Source organism: Pteropus medius, unplaced genomic scaffold, assembly GCF_902729225.1.
Source record: "Pteropus medius unplaced genomic scaffold, Ma_sr-lr_union100, whole genome shotgun sequence".
NCBI lineage: Eukaryota > Metazoa > Chordata > Mammalia > Chiroptera > Pteropodidae > Pteropus > Pteropus medius.
Genome location: NW_024340697.1, coordinates 710,983 through 731,241, shown reverse-complemented (window position 1 = coordinate 731,241; position 20,259 = coordinate 710,983). Strand labels below are relative to the sequence as shown.

General features: G+C 36.8%; 1 protein-coding gene across 2 annotated transcripts in view; it reads right to left on the bottom strand.

The window, feature by feature from the left end:
• Nucleotides 1–17,682, bottom strand: part of FANCB (FA complementation group B) — a 44,754-nt gene extending 27,072 nt beyond the window's left edge. Inside the window, exons 1-5 of one of the 2 annotated variants that reach the window (XM_039873625.1) lie at nucleotides 17,561–17,682; nucleotides 11,261–12,278; nucleotides 6,744–6,896; nucleotides 5,033–5,116; nucleotides 51–179 (exon numbers count right to left, since the gene is read on the bottom strand). In XM_039873625.1, the coding sequence (XP_039729559.1) occupies nucleotides 51–179; nucleotides 5,033–5,116; nucleotides 6,744–6,896; nucleotides 11,261–12,208 (1,314 nt within the window). In that variant the 5' untranslated portion in view covers nucleotides 12,209–12,278; nucleotides 17,561–17,682. The remainder of the gene's footprint in view (nucleotides 1–50; nucleotides 180–5,032; nucleotides 5,117–6,743; nucleotides 6,897–11,260; nucleotides 12,279–17,560) is intronic. The other variant, XM_039873615.1, reaches the window with a different exon arrangement.
• Between the last annotated feature and the right edge of the window lie 2,577 nt (nucleotides 17,683–20,259).

Below are 20,259 nucleotides of genomic sequence, written 5' to 3'. Positions count from 1 at the left end.
AGTAGCTTTCAATTCATAAAATGGTAAAATCATCACATGATTAACTTTACCTCCTCTGCACTTGATGTACTATCTTCTTTCCCTTGAACCAGGTTCATAAAAGCTTTGGAGGATTTTAAAATAATTTTTTCCTTAAGTAAGAGATGCTGCTGTAATTCCTGAATAGAAGCCAATCCAACCTGTAAAGCAGAAAGAAAAATCATTGTCAGAGAAATAATTTCAAATGAAACCTGACATACCATTAATTCAGGAAGTACTTTCTCCAAATCTGCTTAATTCATTTTTCTATAGAAAAGCAGAGAATATTTCTCACAGCAAAACTATTTTATTTATATATTTTAAGTCTCTAATTGCAAAAGAAAATAACATGGCAAGTAACTGCAATAGATCTTACGTACCAAATTGAGAGAAGGGAAATGCATTAGCATCTGTTACATCGCTGAGTTCAGTAATCGATCAATATGAATAAAAATCAAAGGCTATCAATACTCCTACACCCATAAGAAAGGTGTTTTGCTCATTGTTCAAATAATTTCTGCTTCAAAATAAAAAGACATCATTATAAATAGAAATGGTCACTTTTAACTTGATACTATTTGAAATACTGTTCCTATAATCTTTAGAGCAATATTTTTAAAATAACATATAATGGCCTCTGAACTGTCACAAGTTTTTTCCTTAATAAACCTAGTGCTAGGATTTTATTCTTAACTAACTACTAGGTGCTGGGCGAAGCGGAGCAGTGGCGGCGGGGAGAGTCTGAACGGGGCAGAGAATAATCCGTTCCTTTTATTGTACCAGATAGATTTCAGTACTAAGAATGAAACATTCATGAAATACATTTTGCTACTAAAAATTTAGAGTCACTTCATTGAACCTGTTTCATTTCAGATGAATATCTGAGATTCTTTAACTATTAACCCAGATTTTAATATGTTTTTCTAGATTGAAAAAAAAATGCACCCTGTTTTTTTTGAATTCCTTTCTTTTAAATTACATTTAAGGCAAGAAAATTATTTTTCTTTTTATCAATGAATAGAAGTTAGAGAGTTAAGATGGAATCATATTTTACCTAATTGAACAAAGTATGTAAAGTGTCTAGCTAATATTTTAAAACTTCACATGTTGACCCAGTTCTGTGGGCTCCACATCATTCGCACTCCATCATTTATTTGCTCAGTAAGTCATAATTTACGGGAAGGGACATATGCCCATCGGAGATGGAGCAAATCTGAGACTGCTGAAGGGGTAGGTAGTGAAGAGAAGAATATGTGGGTAGACTGAAAATGAGAACCCCCTCAGAAATGATCCGTGTTCTCTCTTCCCTACTCCTTTCAAGATACCTCCTACTCTAGGACTAAATGGTGAATTTCCAGATCACTTAAGTAGTGTATGTTATGAAGTTTTGTTATAAAACTACGAAAATGAGCACATGGTAAGAAACTGAATTAACGTACAAATATATCTCGCCTTCCCCTCCTAGACCCTCAGTCTCATCTACACAGCCAACAGATTGCTTACCTCTCCAGAATTTTTCCAAGTATATGTTAAGGAATGCATTCCTTGTCCTTCCAACAAACATACAAACAAAACTCACACAAAACCAAATACAGGAGCATACTACACTGCATAATACCAAGCCTTGCTCTTTCCCCCTTAATTGTGAACTCAGGCATGCAGAAGGGTGCATAATACAACAGTTTCTGGGCTAACAATGCAGTAGATACCCATGGAACCACACCCGAGTCAAAAGAAGCACTCCCCAATCACAAACCTCTTTCTCCACTAGAGGCAACACTACCCTGGCCTTTAATAAGATAACTTCCTTGTTTGTCTTCATAATTTTACCATCATTATATGAACTTCTAAAAAATATTTAGTTTTTTGTTTTGCTTCTGAATTTTTTATAAATGGAATCATTTTGTATGTATTAGGTTTTAGAGTCATCCATTTGTCACTCGTAGCTGTAGTTCATGCCTTTCATTGCTCTATAGCAGGGGACCCCAACCCCTGGGCTGTGGACGGGTACTGGTCCGTGGCCTGTTAAGAACCGGGCCGCACAGCAGGTGAGTGGAGAAGCTTCATCTATATCTGCAGCCACACCCCAGCCCTAGCATCACAGCCTCGGCTCCACCTCAGGTCATCGGGCATGAGATTCTCATAGGAACACCGGTCCCTGGGGCCAAAAAGGTTGGGGACCGCTGCTCTACGGTATTCCATCATATGACTATATCACAGTTTAGTTCTCCAGTCTGCTATGGATGGACACCTGGGTTACGTCCAGCTGTGAAGTATCACAAACAATGCCGCTGTGAACGTTTCTGCACATGTGCACGAGTTTCTCCGAAGTCCTGGTCTCCCCATTTCCCCTCCAACAACTGAGTTGTTGGACAACAAATTGCATGGTGGAAAGAACAGTGAAATGGACTCTAGTTCTTCCTCTGCAAGTAACTTAACCTTTCTTCCTCTCCATTTGTTTCCTCACATGTAAAATGGGTGAGAGAATAGACTTGTTCATCTCTAAAAGGCCTTCTAACACTTGGAAATATTTTTATTCACATTAAGAGCTAGTGATAACAAATGGATACCTGAGACAAAATGGACACTCGACTATTTTTTATTCCCTACTTCCAGTGTCTCCAACTTCTATGTTCCTTTCATATTTTCCTTCATTGCTTCTGTGCTACCTTCTGGAGAATTTTTCTAATATAGTCTGATTTGTTAATTCCCTCCACATCTCTTTGAGTCAACTGTTAAACTCATCTGTTGAATTAGGGATTTTTAAATTTCAATGTATTTTTAGTTTATAGAAATGCTGTTTATTTTCTATGAATAATTATCCATAAAGCTTTTGTTTCTTTATGTGCTTGGTTATTCTGTAGGTGGGTCATTTTCCTTGAAAAATTATTTGTGAGATTTACATGAGGCCTAGGGTAAATTTGTGTTTTGAGAGAGGATTTTACATTTGTTTCTGCCAGGTACCTAGAACACTACTGTTTTAGGTTAAATATACATGCTCCTGGGCCAAGAGTAGCATCAGTATTCTACTTATTTCTCTGGGTTCCACTGTTTAGGAGTTTGGCCTGATAATTTTTTCTTATATTTTCAGCTTTTTGAAGCTTTTAAGATTTTAAAAACATATTTTAACTATCATTTTAAGTTGCTTTATGAAGAGAGTTGGTCCAAATAAATTAGGTGACATATTACCAGAAGTGGGATTTCTGAAAGTCATGCTTCCGTAAATTAAATTATTTTGGCATCATTTCTAAATAGGTATAAAGATCTACCTTATTCTTTTTGACAACAGCATAGTATTTCATGGTTCAGGGATAGCATAATTTATTTACTCTACTCCTAATTATGGATATTTCAATTCTGGCTGATTTTGCTATTTATAAATACTACATAAATGTTCCTGTATAATCAATATTGCTTACATGTGCAAGTATATCCGCAGAACAGATTTCTATAAGTGAAACTGCAAGAGTAAAAACAAATGTGTGTGCAATTCATATTTTAGTAGCTGTAACAAGTTTCCCTCTGAGGGGGTTGGACCACCTTACATTCTCAAAAATATTGTTTCAGAATGCATATTTATATTATGAAAATGAATCCTTTGGCATGTGTTATAATTTCCTTATACATAATTTTTTTATTTATTTTACTTTGTTCAGAGTATAAAAGTTTTCAATGTAATCAATCTTTTCCTTTATGGTTCTATGTCCACTATGATATTTTAGTTACTTGCTGTTCACATTCATATCCAGTACGTGTTCAATAGTTACTTAGTGAATTCACTTTAATAATTAAAATAGCTGCAGAATAAGTATAAAAGGTCCTGCAAAGTATAAACATTTATTATCTGGCCTTTAACAGAAGAAATTTTCCAGGGATAGACAAAAAAGTTAAATGATACCACCAGGAATCAGACAAATCCAAAAGGAGGGACAACTGGCCTAGCCTCCTCATAAGTGCCATTTAAAAAATAAGGGAGAGGGCATTATTTGAAATAAAAACACCAATGAGATATAATAATCAAATGCAAGTATAAACTTTGAATGGATCCTTGAAAAAAGTAGCTGTAAAAAAACATTTTTGTGGCAGTTAAAGGCATCTAAATATGAACTGGATAGTAAATAAGATTAAGGGATCATTATTAATTTCCTACGTGCAATGATGTTATTGTGGTTACATAGGAGAACGTCCTTACTTTTAGGAGATTCTTGCTAAAATACCTAAGAATGAAACATAATATTTGCAACTTCCAAATGATTCTGCAAAAATGTACATGTACACAAGCACAAACAGATGACACAAATATGATTTTTAAAAGCATAACAATAGTTGAATCTATGTGGAGACTACAGATATCACTGTACTAGTCTTTGAACTTTTCTGTATATTTGAAATTTTTATGAATGAAAAAAGGCAGGTTACAAAAGTACGCACAGCTTATAATCACATTTATTGTGCCAAATGTTTAAAATTGGTTATATCTCAGTAGTGGAATCAAAGATGATTGTTAGTTTCTTTTTATAGTTTAATATTTCCTTGCCTGGTCTCAGTATTTTACAGGGAATGTGGTTACCTTTGTACATTAGGAAAAAACCAAAAACTGTCTTTTAGAGAGCGCTGTATGAAAAATCTGAGGGTAAACTGTTCAAGTCTGGTATGTTATGAATCATCATATTTGCTGCTCCTTTAAAAGACATACTGTGGGATACCAATGTTATAGACCAGAAAGAATGTGTTTTCAAAAGTGAGCTTCCTATATTTTATCTGAGGCTTATTAAATTTACACAATCTTACTACAAAAAGGCATCGGTTTCAGATGATGCATTTATGAGTAATGTCATAATAGTTTTTACAGAGCTACGAAAAAGGTAAAAAGATCCTTTAAATACCATTTTTTCTCCAATCACTGAGTTGCTCACACTTTAAGGACCTTTCTTTCAATGTTCTTTCCTTCATTTAAAATAGCACTAATGCAAAAAAGCAAAAGCAAAAGCAAAAAGCAAACATAGACACTAACTTTCACTCTTCTTTCCAGAGCTGGAACCAGCTTATCTTGTTTGTCTTCAAATAAGTCATCTTCATTACAATCCGGTGTTTCGCTCTAATAAATAAAAAATACACTAAAACTGAAATGTTGAAACAAATTGAAAATTCTTCAGATTAACAATATACAATTAAAGTTTATGCAGCCCAAGGGCTGTTCTCCATGTTACATCTATTACAGAAAAGACAATATATATTTTCCCCATCTTGTAACTAACGCAAATCACTACCACTATTACCGCCCATGTAACATTTATATACTGCTTCAAAAAGTATCAGCTTACTAGATTTTTATAAAATCCTAAAATCCTGTAACTAGAGGAAATAAGAATTATCCTCACTTTACTAATGAAAACAACTGAGGCTCAGAAGCATTTTACATAGATCTGAAATTTCAGGGGTATTATTTCCCTTATGCCCAAGATCTTAAAATATTATGAACTGTTGCTTGTTTTAATACAGCAGTTTCATTTCATTTTATTCCTTAATCGATCCAACATTGTTTGTTGATAGAAAACGATTTGCAGAAGCAACAATAAGTTAATTTTCAGTACTCATCACTTTGGTGACAACCAGATATACTATATTCAAAAGCATAGTCAATTTGAATAACATCTGTTGAAAGGAGATTCAATGTATACAGTAATGCACTAAATGACATTTCAGTCAGCGACAGACACGTATACAACTGTGGTCCCATAAGATTACAATGGACCTGAAAATTTCTCACTGCCTAGTGATGTTGGACCTATCATAACATCGTAGCACAACGCATTACTCATGTGCTTGTGGTGATGCTGACGTAAACAAACCTACTACGCTGCCAATAGTGTAAAAGTATAGAACATATAATTATGTAAAGTACATAATACTTGATGATGATAATAAATGACTGTTACTGGTTTATGTATTTACTATACTAGATTTTAATCGTTATTTCAGGGTCCACTCTTTCTACTTATAAAGACAAGTTTGCTATAAAATACTGCGTCATATTACATGAGCAGCAGCCGCACAGATTTCAAGTTTGCCTCGTCTCTTGATAGCATCATTTTCTCTTGGGCTTGATTTAATCTCATGTTATTTGATAAATTTAGTGTAGCTTAAGTGTACAGTTTTTATAAAGTCAGCAGTAATGTACAGTCATGTCCGAGGCCTTCACATTCACTCACCCTCACTCACTGACTCACCCAGAGCAACTCCCAGTCCTGCAAGCTCCATTCATAGTAAGTGCCCTAATAGGTATACCATATTTTTTTTATCTTTTATACCCTATTTTTACTGTACCTTTTCTACGTTTAGATATGTTTAGATACACAAATACTTAAAATTGTGTTACAACTGGCCAAAGTATTCAGTACAGTAACATGCTGTACAGACTTGGAGGCTGGGAGCAATAGGTTAGTCCACGTAGCCTGGGTATGTAGTAGGCTAGACCATCTGGGTTTGTGCGAGTGCACTGTATGACATTCGCACAATGAAAGAATCACCTAAGGACGCATTTCTCAGTACAAATCCCTATCATTGAGGCACATGACTGCATTTTTAAAAGATTCAATCCATGTATATTTAAGTTCAAAAAGTTTAAGTATGAAATCACAAATATTTAAACAGTGGTTAAAAGCTTTAAAGCACTCGGATTTTCTAAAATCGTTCTTAATGTATAAAAAGTAAACAGAACTTACCGAATAGTTCATGTTGTCAAGATCTGTTATTTTAAATGAACTCAGGCAATCTGAATCTAAAGAGTCCTTAAAGAGCAGCAGTACTTGATCAGTTCCAGTTCCAATAAAGTCATCTATTAGCACTGAGCTAATTTTTTCCCATTTAGCAGCAACCTGAAAGAGTGGTAAAGAAGAAATAGAGAAGGAAAAAAATCAGTTGTGAAATCCTTCTGTTGCATGTAGCTGTACCTCGTTACCCTCAATCTTATAAACAATGAGAAATGGTAGTATAAACACTAAAATCTAAAAAACATACCGAGGGATCAGAAAATATAAGGAGTTATAACTTTATAAATAGCAAGTTACTTAAAATTTAATATTTCATCAGTGTTTGTCCAGGAATTGTAATGTAGTTGATTTCTATCTTCAAATTGTATTATAATTTATAAGTTCTAATACTTCTCATGACTAAATATTTTGGAAATTCTAACATTTCTCATGAGTAACTCCAGTAAAGCTTCTTTCTCTAACACAGTTAATTTAAGGATGACTCTCACTCCGGCAGCTTTGGTGGATATGTATTTATGATCAGACAAGGAATTCAGTTGCATTAGGTAAATAGAAGGTACTAGTATACATTTTAAGAGCTCTCAAAGCAGAATACCTTTAAGAGTCAACACGAACTTAATATCCTAAATCCTGGTTGGGGAGAACATAGCTGTTATCAGGGCCACAAAAGGGGAAGGATCTTAATGGTGGGGCACCTAGAACCATCCTAGCCTAATGAAACGATCTGACCAGTTTATACTAGAACGTGAGATCCCAAGATTAAAATAGAAGACAACTTAAAGGTCTATAAATCCTCCGGAAAACCAACCATGAGGATCAGATAGATAACCCTTCTCTCTCAGGCAAAAAAGATAAAACTCCCACTCAGAATCCCAGAAGCACAGATACATCATCTAGGTGATAAAGGAGGGTGGTTTCCCTTAGAGCAAGACTATAAGTAAGACTCCTCAATCTATATAACCAAATATCAATCTTTCCCCTCTAAGAATAATTTCCAAAGCAGTGATTTTTCACTTATGCAGGGAAGAAGCTTATTTGTAAACCCATATACTCTCTTCCTCCCAATCCCCCATGAGTATCACGGAGTATAATGAACTATACGAAGAGATGGTAATAAGAATGTGCTCAGCATGCAAACGCCATTGAGCTGTGCACTCATGAAAGCACATATACATCTGCAATCTATAGCTCTAGGACGGTGCTGTCCAAAAAAAATATAGGCAAGCCACAAGTGCAAAGCATATATATATATTTTTTAAATTTTCCAGTAGCCAATACAAGAAAATTCTCTAGTAGCAGTGAAAAGAAAAAGGTAAAAGTAACTTATGTTTTATTTATTAACCCAATCTATCCATTATCTCTTCAATTCAATATAATCAATAAAAATTATTGAGATAGTTCACTTTCATTTTTTACTAAGTCTTTGAAATCTGATGTGTATTTGACATTTCTCGCACTTTCTAGTTCAGACTAGCCAAATTTTAAATGTTGAATAACCACACTTGGCTAGTGGCTACCATATCAGACAGAACACCTCTAAAACATGTTGACCTCTTTGTATAACACACCAATATCTGATTCAGGTATATCTGACAATGATCTCAATTTTAAAATGCCTGCTACATAGAATCTTGCCAAAACTTGCCGACAATTTCTGCTCAAGAGAGAAAGCCTAAGAAAAGCTATTCAAGCATTTCTCTAGACTCAGCTGTTTCAAGTCCTATAAAACATTGTACCCAGGAGGGCTGTTCTGAGGACACACTAACCTTGATTTTCATTACTTGATCTAATTTATGCTTGTTTGTATTTAACCTATCTTTGTAAGGCTGCCTTAATTCCTTTATGGAATGAGGTAGGTAAAGGGTAGTTGGATAAATCCATAGCTAACCCAAAGAAAGACTGGTGTTGTTTTTTAACTCCATTTTGGGGAAAAACTGCTACCACAGACATCATTTTATTTTCCAATAATGTAGTCATTTTATTATTCAAAACCTCTTACATAATACCACAAACAGTAGATTCCTCTCAGAACTCAGTTAGAATATTTTTTCCCTTGAGAGTGTATGTTCCATTCAACTGTAAAACCTGCTATATTTACTTTTGTCTAACTGCTAAACTACGTGTATTCGCTCAAATACAATTACTTCCCTTACTCTCCTCTCTCTTTATTTGTAGATTCTTAGCCTTCATTCTTTTTTTTAAAAAAGTAATCAAATGTCTTACCCTAAGCTATACCCAATTTTTTAAAACTAGGTTAGTATAAATGGAACACCAAGATAGAGGCAGGAGCTGCAAACCTCCAAGAGTGTCAAGGTTACTGTTGCAACTTAGAAGCACTTAACTTGGCAGATATCAAGGTGTAACTCCAGAGCTTTCATTACAGGGCATTTGAGAAGAGTTTAGAAGTACAGAATCCCTGGAGAGGTAGTTTAAGGGGTATGACAGTAGGGACTCAGGTAAGTAACAGGTGGAAAGGATGGTGGTCCACCATAAAGAACTCCAGGACACAATTTCAAGGCGGGGAGGCCAACAGTTACAGGCCCACTTACAGAGAGTGACATAGTCTCCTGGTGTGGGTAATGTGTTAGTGGCAGGGCTCTACAGTGTCCAAGTAGGCAACCCACTTCAAGGGAGAGAGGACTATAGTCCACAGAATTAACGAGGCACAGAGGAGTTGTTTTTCCTTATCCAGGTGAATAAGGGACCTTGGGTAGGTTCGTGTCTCTGCCGTCAGCCTTGGCCCTTGTCTAATATAATAATAGCTAACACATACTGAGCTTCTCCTATGTGCCAAGTACTTTACAATGTCATTTCATTTAATAACATCCTGCCTAGAGGCAGGACGATTTCAATTTCATAAAGATGGAAAATGAGTTCACAAATAAGGTAACACTAGTAATTGGCTCAGGTGGGATTCAAACTCAGGTTAAGTGTGTTCTTTCCGCTACCCTGATCCCAATAAGGATTATAGGCTATATCAGATGTTTCCCCCAACCATTTGTTGAAAAGAAAAGAAAAAAGACAGAAAATATTACCTTCCAAATAACTTTCAAATAAAAGTACAATGTGCTTTTAAAAGATTGCTTTCAAAATAAAAGATAGTTTTCAAAGTATTTTCCTTTTGAGTATTTAAATCCTCTATGCGTTAGAGAGGTTGAATATGGTTCTATAACCCCTATTAATATAAAAGTAATTTACAAGGCAAAGCCTGATAAAATACAATTTCGACCTGACATTTCCACACACACGCACAAACACCCATACACAAAGCAATGATTCACATTAAAAAAAAAATGCCTCTCAAACTTTCTAAAATATTTATCAATGTTCCCTATCGAAGTGATAATATATGATAGAAATTTTAATTGAGCTTCTAATTAAAATAGATAGAGCACACAAAGTATCTGCTTTTTTTCAAAGTAGCACAAGAACTTAAAAAGTTGTATGATGTACTAATGTACTAAAAAACTACTTTTGGAAGAGACATTTCTGACAGGTAATGATTATTTATCTTGAATTATAAACACTGACATCCCATGACTGAATGAGCTGAGAGAGAGACACACACACACAATACATACACGCAGGAATATCAGTCGTGTATATATATATATATATATACATACATGTGTGTGAGGAGTATATATACACACACGGTGTGTGTGTGTGTGTGTGTGTGTGTGTGTATATAATCTCTTAAGCCAGAGGATGTAGTATTACCAAAACATTGGGGTCAGAGAAATATTATTGGTGGATATACCCAGTTACAAACCTCCAACTTCCTATTTGTTTTCTGCACTTTTAACCTGTTATCGAACACTCAATACCAGTATTTTAAAGTAATTTCCGAACCTTACACTAAATTACACTAAAAGATACAACTACTGTATATGTGGATAAAATGTAACTGCTGTTAAGGACAATTCTGAGTTTCAAAATATAACAAAATTCTCTAAGCAATAGTTTTTAGAAAAATTAATAGTTACCACTTGTCTCTGGAGAACAATTATTTGTCTTCTTAAGGGACAATGATATATTTCAAGGAATTCCTCTAGATTTCATTTTAAGTTGAAATAGAAAATTACCAACTTTTAAAAAGTTGAACTGATTTGAGTTTCCTAAGGCTTATGAAGTCAAACCACTAATAATCATATTCTAAGTAAAAATACACACCTAGTCATTACAATAATAAAAATTGAGATAAATTAAAAGACAAATATATAATAACTATAGTTATATATTTCCAAACAACTCAAAAACTTTTTATAAGTCAAAAATGGCAATGCAAAACCTTTGTCAGGTAGTAGATAACTTTAAGGAAAAATAATGTAATATATGTAATTTTCTTATAAGTGCAGCACTAAAAATTCATGTGGCTAATGAGACCCCTCCAGGTGAACCCTAGGACGTGCAGGAACGTTTAATAGGTCTAAGACTATACCAACTGAGTGTACTTATAAGTACTGTACCTGAAAGTTCTTTTCCCAAACAGCACAAACTTCACTGGACCTAAAGGATACAAGGAAAAAGAGGTCTCCGCCTGAATCCATAAGTTGAACTGCACGAGGATCTGCAAACGGCAGCTGGCACACACTTTTAGGAGTGCCATTTTGGAATGAAATCAGCTGGTCTTTTCGAGTAAGGGCAATCAGAGACATTCTTAGCTGGCTGTTGACAATCTCAGTTGCACAGACATGCACACAAGTTATCACACTGCTATAAGCAGGAGGGATAATGTATGTATCACTTATTAATTCTTCACTTTCAAGGGAGTATACACAAAACTTGGTATTCCAAAATGCGTAATCTGATTTTGAAGGCTTTGGGGTGCATTCTTCCTCAGATAAACAACATTTCTTTTGTCCTAATAAAACCACACCTAGATTTCCAATCTCCCCTACCCACTCAATAGAAGAAAAGTTAAAGGACAGAGTGATAACTTTGTCAGTTTGGGAAGAGATATAGAAGAATGTTTTGACATGTTTCCATAAAATTAAAGGGCCGTTAAAGACCCTTATGCCATCCTTCAACTCATGGCCTAGTCTAAAACTCAAACGCTTTTCAAATTTATTGGTACTGTGAAGAAATAGTAGAAAATATTTGAAAACATTATTCTTTTCATTGCACTGTATCACAATATAAGGGAGGTTCATTCCAGTTCTGAAATCCGACACACAGTCGCAACACAAAATTTTTAAATAAGAGTTTTCTTCCTTTATGCTAAAGAATCCAGTGGACTTCTGAACAAATGTTCTTGTTCCTCTGTCAAATACCATTCTTCTGACATGTAATACTGGTATCTCTGCAGGCCCTTTATGTGAGAAACTCCCTTTAGACAATCGAAAAACAAGGACTTCCCCATTACAACACAGGAGCCTTTCTTGTTCTTTAGATGACATTGCTTGTTTGCTGGTCATTCCACAATGTCAAGTCTTTGTGTTGGTCCAATTTTCGAATGCAAATTGATTCCATTCGATGATTTTAAACCTAAAAATGAAATGAGGAAAACTGCCATCAAGTAGGGAGAGTTGAAAACACGTTTTTGTTAAGAGAATCATTAAATGGGTAACTATAAATTTTATAAGGTTAACATTTTTACGCTTTTTATGCTATCTTAATGTCACACCTATTAAAAAACATATCCCAAGTATTATTTCTGTATAGCCCTTAAACAGTTTGCAAAGAATGCAAACAACCACATCACGATAACTGAATGTGTTAACAGCAACTATGGAAAGCTATTAGGTGCACTATTAAAGTGACTGCAGACATTCTTTCTGGCTCAGGGAATTTCTTAAGGGTTCCACTTCTGTCTCTCAAACCTACTGACCCAACCTGGTTCCCCCATTTTCTTTACAATGACAGTGATTCAAGTTAGACCCCTCCCAGAGCCCAGGCCCAGGTTCCCTGCTTCCCAGAAAGAGGAGCTAAGTCAGACTACGACCGAAGTGAAGACCCAGAAAGGAAAACGGGAGATGCTATAACATGGCTCGAAAAAAATCTCTGTACAAGTAACAAATCTTAAATCTTACTTTGAAAGAACAATGCAGTTTTACAACCTAAGTAAGTCGCTATTGTTATTCAAAGAAAAAATAGAGGATTAGTAATATCATACTACTGCAATGAACACAGAATGAAATAGCTATCAATTATTTATGCTTATTATATGCCAGGTACAATATATGCATTATTTCATTTAATGCTTACTACTATTCTTTTGAAGTAAGAATTTTTATTACCTCATCTTTTAAACAAAACCTTATTTGAACAAAACTCAGAAAATTTTCCCAGGTGACAACACTAATCTGCAATACCACTAGGTTTGGAACAGGGGCCCTCTGATTCCTGAGCCTACACTGTAACGACCACACTGTCCTGGCATGCATTCCCTTACTCGGAACACTGGTTATAAGAAAGGCAACGAGAGAATTAGTAAAGTAGGACAAAGAGCGAAGAAACACCCTCCTCACTGAACATACAAGAAAAAGATGTTGATCTCTTTATTCGGTGGCTATATTTGCTGAGTCACTCTTTAACAGTTGCTGAAGGCTTAGCCAGACACGTGAATGCTGAGTCTGCCTTTTACTATGCGGATGACTTAGAGCAAGTGACTGAACTCCTTTGTACCTCTCATCCACATCTATGTAACAGTATCTAGCTCACAAGGAATTAACTAATATAGCTCACTTGAACTAGGACCTGGCACACAGAAAGTGCTCGATAAAGGTTAGCTACTATCATTATCGTCGTCATCATCATCATTATCACCATCATCATCACCATTATGGCTGGCTCTGGTTTATATAGTACCTAACCTTAGAAACATCAGAAGAATGGTTGCATACATAACAGTTTGTAAATGCTGAAAGGTCCCTCTCCACTATCAACAATTCTAACTCATATTCTCTTTTCTCCTACCTGTGGATCATTACACCAGGAAATTCAACTATTTCAGAAATAAATGAAAATCAGGTTATTTACAAGTAAATAATATTGTTTTCCTCTGCTGAATGAGAAGCAAACTCTAAAGGCTTAGGTTTTGTTCTTTGATTATAAACACCTACCTATAGCCCAATTAGAAAAAAAGTCTCACTGAACCATGATTTATAAGTTTAAGTTAATGTAAGTTGCATTTTAAAGAAATGATTTTGATTTGGAGGCAATTTTACTTAAAAGTAGACTAGTCAGCATCTACTTTCAAATTGGAGATGCCACATCTTATTTCCAAACACATTACCTGTGGTCTTAAAACGTTCACAAATTCTTTGAAACTCTTTCCATCAAGAACTGGCATTTAATTATCTCCTTGAGTGAGGTCTGGTCATTATGACTTACTTCTAGCCAATAGAATGTGGCAGAAATGACAGTGCATGACTTGAAAGACGGACTGGGTCATAGAGTACCATGGCTTCCTAGTTGACCTCTTCCTTTAATCACCTCCACTGGGGAAAGCCACCTGCTATATCGTTAAGACCCTCGAGCAGCTGTGTAGAGATGTGCACATGGCCAGGAACTGTGGCTTCCTGCCAAAAGACAGTGAGGGACTGAGGCCTCTTGCCAATAGCTATGCGGGTGAGCCTTCTTGGGGTCAGATCCTCTAGCTCTAGCCAAGCCTGTAGATGACTTGGCCCCTTGGACAGATCATGAGCCAGAACCACCCAGCAAAGCTGTTCCCAAATTCTTAATCCTCAGAAATTTTGAGATCATAAATGTTTGTTGCTTTAAGCTGCTAAATTTGGGAGTAATTTGTTATGCAGAAATAAATACTTTCCTCTATGGCATTTTTTTAAAATTAAACTGATGATATGCTTTTTGAGAATTTCATGAAACCTATCACCTGAAGTAACTGGAGATATTGTATCATAATACAAACTAGCAGAAGTCACTGGATTACTGGTTTGTTGTTAGGCGATTAATGTCAAAGATCTAGGACACACAAAGTAGATTCAGCTTCCGCAGTAAAGTTAGGTAAATCAAAGGTGTGGCTTCCACTTATGAACCTTTTACTTTGAAGGAAATAAACATATTAGTTATATTACATCAAAATGTATGAATAATAATTTCTGTATTTCAAATTTCCCAGAGACATGTCAGGCTTCTTAGAAGATTTCTGAAAAAGGAAGAGCATAAAATGATATATTCTGAGACAAAGATCTAAGAACACATTGCTTTTTGCTACCTACTTAAAAAGTTGTGCAGATTTCTTAATAATAATAAAAACAAACAAAATTAACTTCTGTCTGGTATAGGATTTTGTTATTTTAATATTAAATGTCACAACTAATGTTTAATCAACACAATGCTCTGGTTCACCAATGCTGAGTGTGACAGAAGCAAGGAGAATCTGATTGCTAAAAGGTCAGTAGAACCTCTCCCTTTCCTAACCTTTACAGTATGTTATGTTGCATCCTGACAGTTAGAACTTAGGAAAATCTGGTCCCTTGCATTCTGCTCCCTTAATGCTTTCAACTAGCTCCTTAACTTAGAAACATTGATCTTCCAGCTCTCTGTTCCCATTGCCATGACCATAGTTCAGGCTTTCATCTCTCACTTAGGCTGAGGTAAAATAAAAGCTTCAGGCTTGCTCTTCCTCTAGTCTCTCTCGCCTCCAACACATCAGTTTATTTATGCTGCCTCAGTTGTTCTGAAACACAAACTTGATCTGGTAATTGCCTCTTCATTCTAAAACCGTGCACACACACATTGCCCGTCTCGACAGGCCTATGATCCTTCAATGACTACTTGGAAAGATAGATGCTAAATGCTGTGTATTTGACATATGCATGATGTAGAGGTAAAATGTTGCCAACCATCGCTATAAAGTATAGCATGGTATTCAAGGCCCTGCTTCAACCCTAACCCAACATGTTTTTAGCATGAGCTCTAAGCAGAAAGCAAACTTATTTTCATGTACTTAGACTCAAATAGATTTAAAAACACAAATGACTGTTATATGAAAGGTCATTTTTTGTTTTTAAATACTATTTCAAAAACATGTATATTTTCAATGTTATTTAAATGAACCACTTTACAGTTAAAAATTAGATTAATATATTACTGTATTTATGAAGATAAATTTTTCCTCAAACTTTCTGTAATCTCAAGGCTTATTAAATTCAGATATACATGTATATCTATGTTATTTTATACTGATGCAACATCTGTTTTAAGTGTTACATATGTTCTTAGCATATGTTCATAAAATAAACCTTTAAACCCATGGAATAAGTGGTAGTTTTATTTTATTTTTTTAAATAGAAACAATCTGGAAATAAAACTGAGGCTCAATTTAGAGGCTCTTAAACCAATATAGACAAGCCCTGATTAGTCAAACCCTGATTATCAGGACACTGGGATATTAAGTCATTTGACTTTTTAATATCCTTACAACAGTGGCTGCAGAAAAAACACGTAACTCAAACCAGTTAAATTTTACCTCACGTTGCAGCAATGATGTGGGGTGGAGGGGAGATGTGGAAGCAGAGTATTTATAAAATGCTACATAATTAATTTGAGCTTTTCCTGTTCTTGTATTACCAGACACCAAAGTTGACTATACTTTATACATAAAATGAAAACAGACGTGAGCACACCAGAAAATAATACATGATATCATCCTCATCCGCTCTTCTCCACCAGCCTCACAAACAAATAAACAATGTTCTCTTTAAATGCTACTAAATTCATTTGGGTGCTGTGAATTGCATAACTCCTCAAGTTACTAAAGATCTGGTTCAGGATGATCCGAAAAGTGCACTATATATGATCTGCAGATGAAATCTAAAAAAGTCTCTAAGAAACCATGCTGATTACAACTAATACAAAATATCTTTGGAAAAGGGGTTGAATTAAGACATAGCTAACTAAAAGTTTCACCTAATATTAAACATAATCTTACAAGCATAATACTGATAGATGTGCCTTTTTCAACACATAGGACATTGTTATCTAAGTAAATTAACTTGGCTATAGAATAGGTCCACTGTTAAAACCTTTTTCTACCTATATAACTAGAAGTCATTTGTTGGGGCCTACCCAGAATCAGTGTCTGCTTTTTCCCCTTTCTAACAATGCCTCGTTGTCTGAAATGCAGGTAAATGTAGGGGAATGGTGATCCACTAAGAGAGGTAGGAAAGATTAAGCTAAAGGAGGTTTTTCTAAGTCATACTAAGGATTTCTTACTTTCTCTAAGCAATGATGACCCAGTGAAATATTTTAAAAACAGCCATCATAAGAGTATACTTCTGTATTACAAAGATCCTGGTGACAGTGTTGCAGACAGGGGTGAGACTGGAGGCCGAGCCATCGATTAGGACATAATTATGAGCACTTAAAGGGAGAGGTGACTGTGGAAGGCAATTTGGCAGTAAATGAAAATGCATATATCTGGCAATTTCGTTTCTAGTTATAAATCGAGAGAAATAATCCTACATAATAATGCACAAAGACATTGCTCTAGAATGTTCACTATGCTGTAATGTGGAATATTAAAAAAATAGTAAAAACTTCAATGAACACCAATAGGGGAATGAATAAATACAGATGGAATATCATACCATAGTTCAAAGGAATAAATTAGATCTATGTATATCATCATGGCTAGATTTCAAAAACAAAATGAGAAAAATTAAGTTGCAGAAAAACGTATACTGCAGTACACTATTGACGTAAATCAGAACACATAAAACATTACATATTTTCTGTTCATCTACAATGGCTATATTTCAAGTGCTTTCTCTGTACCAGGTACTGTTGGAACTTGGACTCACTCATTTATTCCTCACGACATCCTTGTGCCACATGCACCATGATCTCATCCTATAGATGGGGAAACTGAGGCATGACATTTAAGGATCATCTCAGAGGCCTACAGATAGGAAGTGACAGGGCCAGGATTCAAACCCAGGCAGCTAATTCTCATCCCCCCACCCCCACTCCTCCCAAAAAAAAAGCAAAAGCTGTAAAGATTCATGCCACATCCGAAGTACTGTTTATTCCAGATGAAGGATGGAAATCAGGTAGGGAAGATCCTTAGAGGAAGATCCAGCTGGCAAAAAGACACCAGATAGTAGGTGCGCGGTCTGTCCCGAGAACAGACCATAATAAAGCATCACAATAAAGTCAGCCATAATCTTTTGTTTTTTTTTTTTTTTTTTTAGCTGTTATGAGACATATGGTCTCACAAAAAAAAAAAAAAAAAAAAAAAAAAAAAAAAAAAAAAAACCAACACAGCACCTGTGAAGCACAATAAAGCAAAGCACGATAAAAGTAGGTATGCCTGTGCAAAAAGCTATCAAGAATGCACCCGAAAACTTTTTAAACAACATATCATCCATTTTTTCTCCATAAAAATGTAAACATAAAAAGAAGTCTGAGGCCAAAGGCGCTCAAGTGTCAATCGTGATTGACTATGGCTGGTGGAAGCATAAGGACTGCTCTCCTTACAATGTCTTTGTAGTTTTGAGTATCTTTCAATTTTTAAAAGGCAATATTACTGAATGCAAAAACGATTTCAACTTTTTAACCAACAACCAGAAAATGCGCTTCCAGTACGTTATGAATCGATCTTTCTCAATTTTGACATTTTGCACTGGATAAATTGTGAGGCTGTCCTGTGCATTGTAGAGTTTAGCAGTATCCCCGGCTTCTACCCACCAGATACCAGTAGCAGGCTGCTGCCAGGTTGACAACAAAAAAGTCTCCAGACATTGCCAAATGTGCCCTGGGAGGCAAAACTGCCCCCTGTTTTGAGAACAATCACCTTAATAATGTAAGATGTTTTACATCTCTTAACTTTATATAATTGTTTCTGTCTAAATACTTAAAAGACATATTCCTTGTTAAGTATCTCACATTCCAAGTGGGAAAGATGCTGCAGGGGTAAAGGAAGTTTCAAGCGAAATATCCCTGAGTATGTCAATTAGTTAAAATCTAGATATTTCACAGGATGATGGACATAGGCCTCGGGACGCCCGCTTCCTTCCCGCTCTCCCCCAACTACGGGACAGGGGAGAAACTGGAGCCCTGCTGTCCCTTTGCGAAGGCTGGGTAAAGGAACACACGCTGGCCCTACCTCGGCGCGCGGGACCCCGCGTCCTGCCGCTGCCACTTTCCTAACGGCCCACCTGGGCGCAGTGTCCCGAGGCTCCAAACCTCCCGCCAGCGCGCTGCATCCTGGGAGGGCCGGGCCGGAGGCCGCATTGAGCTCAGAGGAGGCGGAGCCTCCGGAAAACATTGTGAAAGCGGATGACAGGTGGAGATCGCTCGGGTGGAGTTCCGCGGGGGAAGCGCCTACGATCCGACGGCTGGTGGGGGTGGGGCCGCGGTGCAGGGAACGTTAGGGGAGGAGCCGAACAAGAAGCGAATGGAAAACCAGGTTGAGGGCCTGATCCCGCCTCCAGACCCAGACGGCTGTATAGGATTGGGCGGCGCAGCAACGCGTCCGCCCGCCTTCCGGCATCACGCGACCGCCTCCACCTCTGCCCTTCCCTCTCTACCTCAGGGCCAGCCTGGCCCGTGATGAGATATTGGGACTGGCAGCTGTGCAAGTGGTAACAGCGACGGCAATCATGTCCACGCCCGCGGCCATGGCGGAGGTGAGGAGTCGATCGCACCGCACCGTTGCCGGTCCCCTCCCCAGACCCGGAATCCTCTCAGGCCGGGGGCTGAGCTCCCAGGTTCAGGTGGGCTGGGCTGAGGGAAAGCAGGAAGGTGCACTTGGTGTCTAAGCCTCTCTTGTCTTCCTTCCAGAATAAAGCCAAGCTCATCTCTGAAACCCGACGGAGGTTCGAAGCTGAGTATGTGACAGGTGGGTACCGCGTTCTCGGTGTTAAGGCAGGTGTGCAATGAACGTCCTCAACTTTGCTAGACTGTTTGTGGGTGTCTCTGTGGGAAGCATTAGGAACTGTTTCGACTCTCACATTGACGATGCCTTGCACGTTTCCAAAATTTTCCTCTCGTAACATGACATGCACACTGCTCCAAGTGGACAGGTGATGTGTCCATTGCTTGCCAGAGGGTTAACGTAAGTTGGGAATCGGTGAGTTTCTAGCATCTCGAGTTTAGGGAACTTGGAGGACACTTTCTAAGTCCATGGCACTGGTGACAATTTCCAACGAACAGTTCCTCTGCTAACCTTTTACCAGCAGCAATCTCGGAAATAAATCTGGAAATTGCCGTAAGATTATTCTCGTGTACATAATTGGGAATCCAAATTCCTTGAATATTTTGCCTAATTCCACATCATACAACTCAGTATGCTACCCACAGAATAGGCCCTCCGGTGCTGGAGCTTTTTTAAAATTATTTTCAATTACAATTGACACAATATTTTACTCTGCCATCTTGACCGGAAATCAAGCTCTTATCTTTTCATCCTACACTGTACCTAGCAAAGTACCTGAGTCCAGAATTGATTTATTGCTTGAACATTCTGGTTGCAGATGTCACAGATACTTGAGTTGTCCAA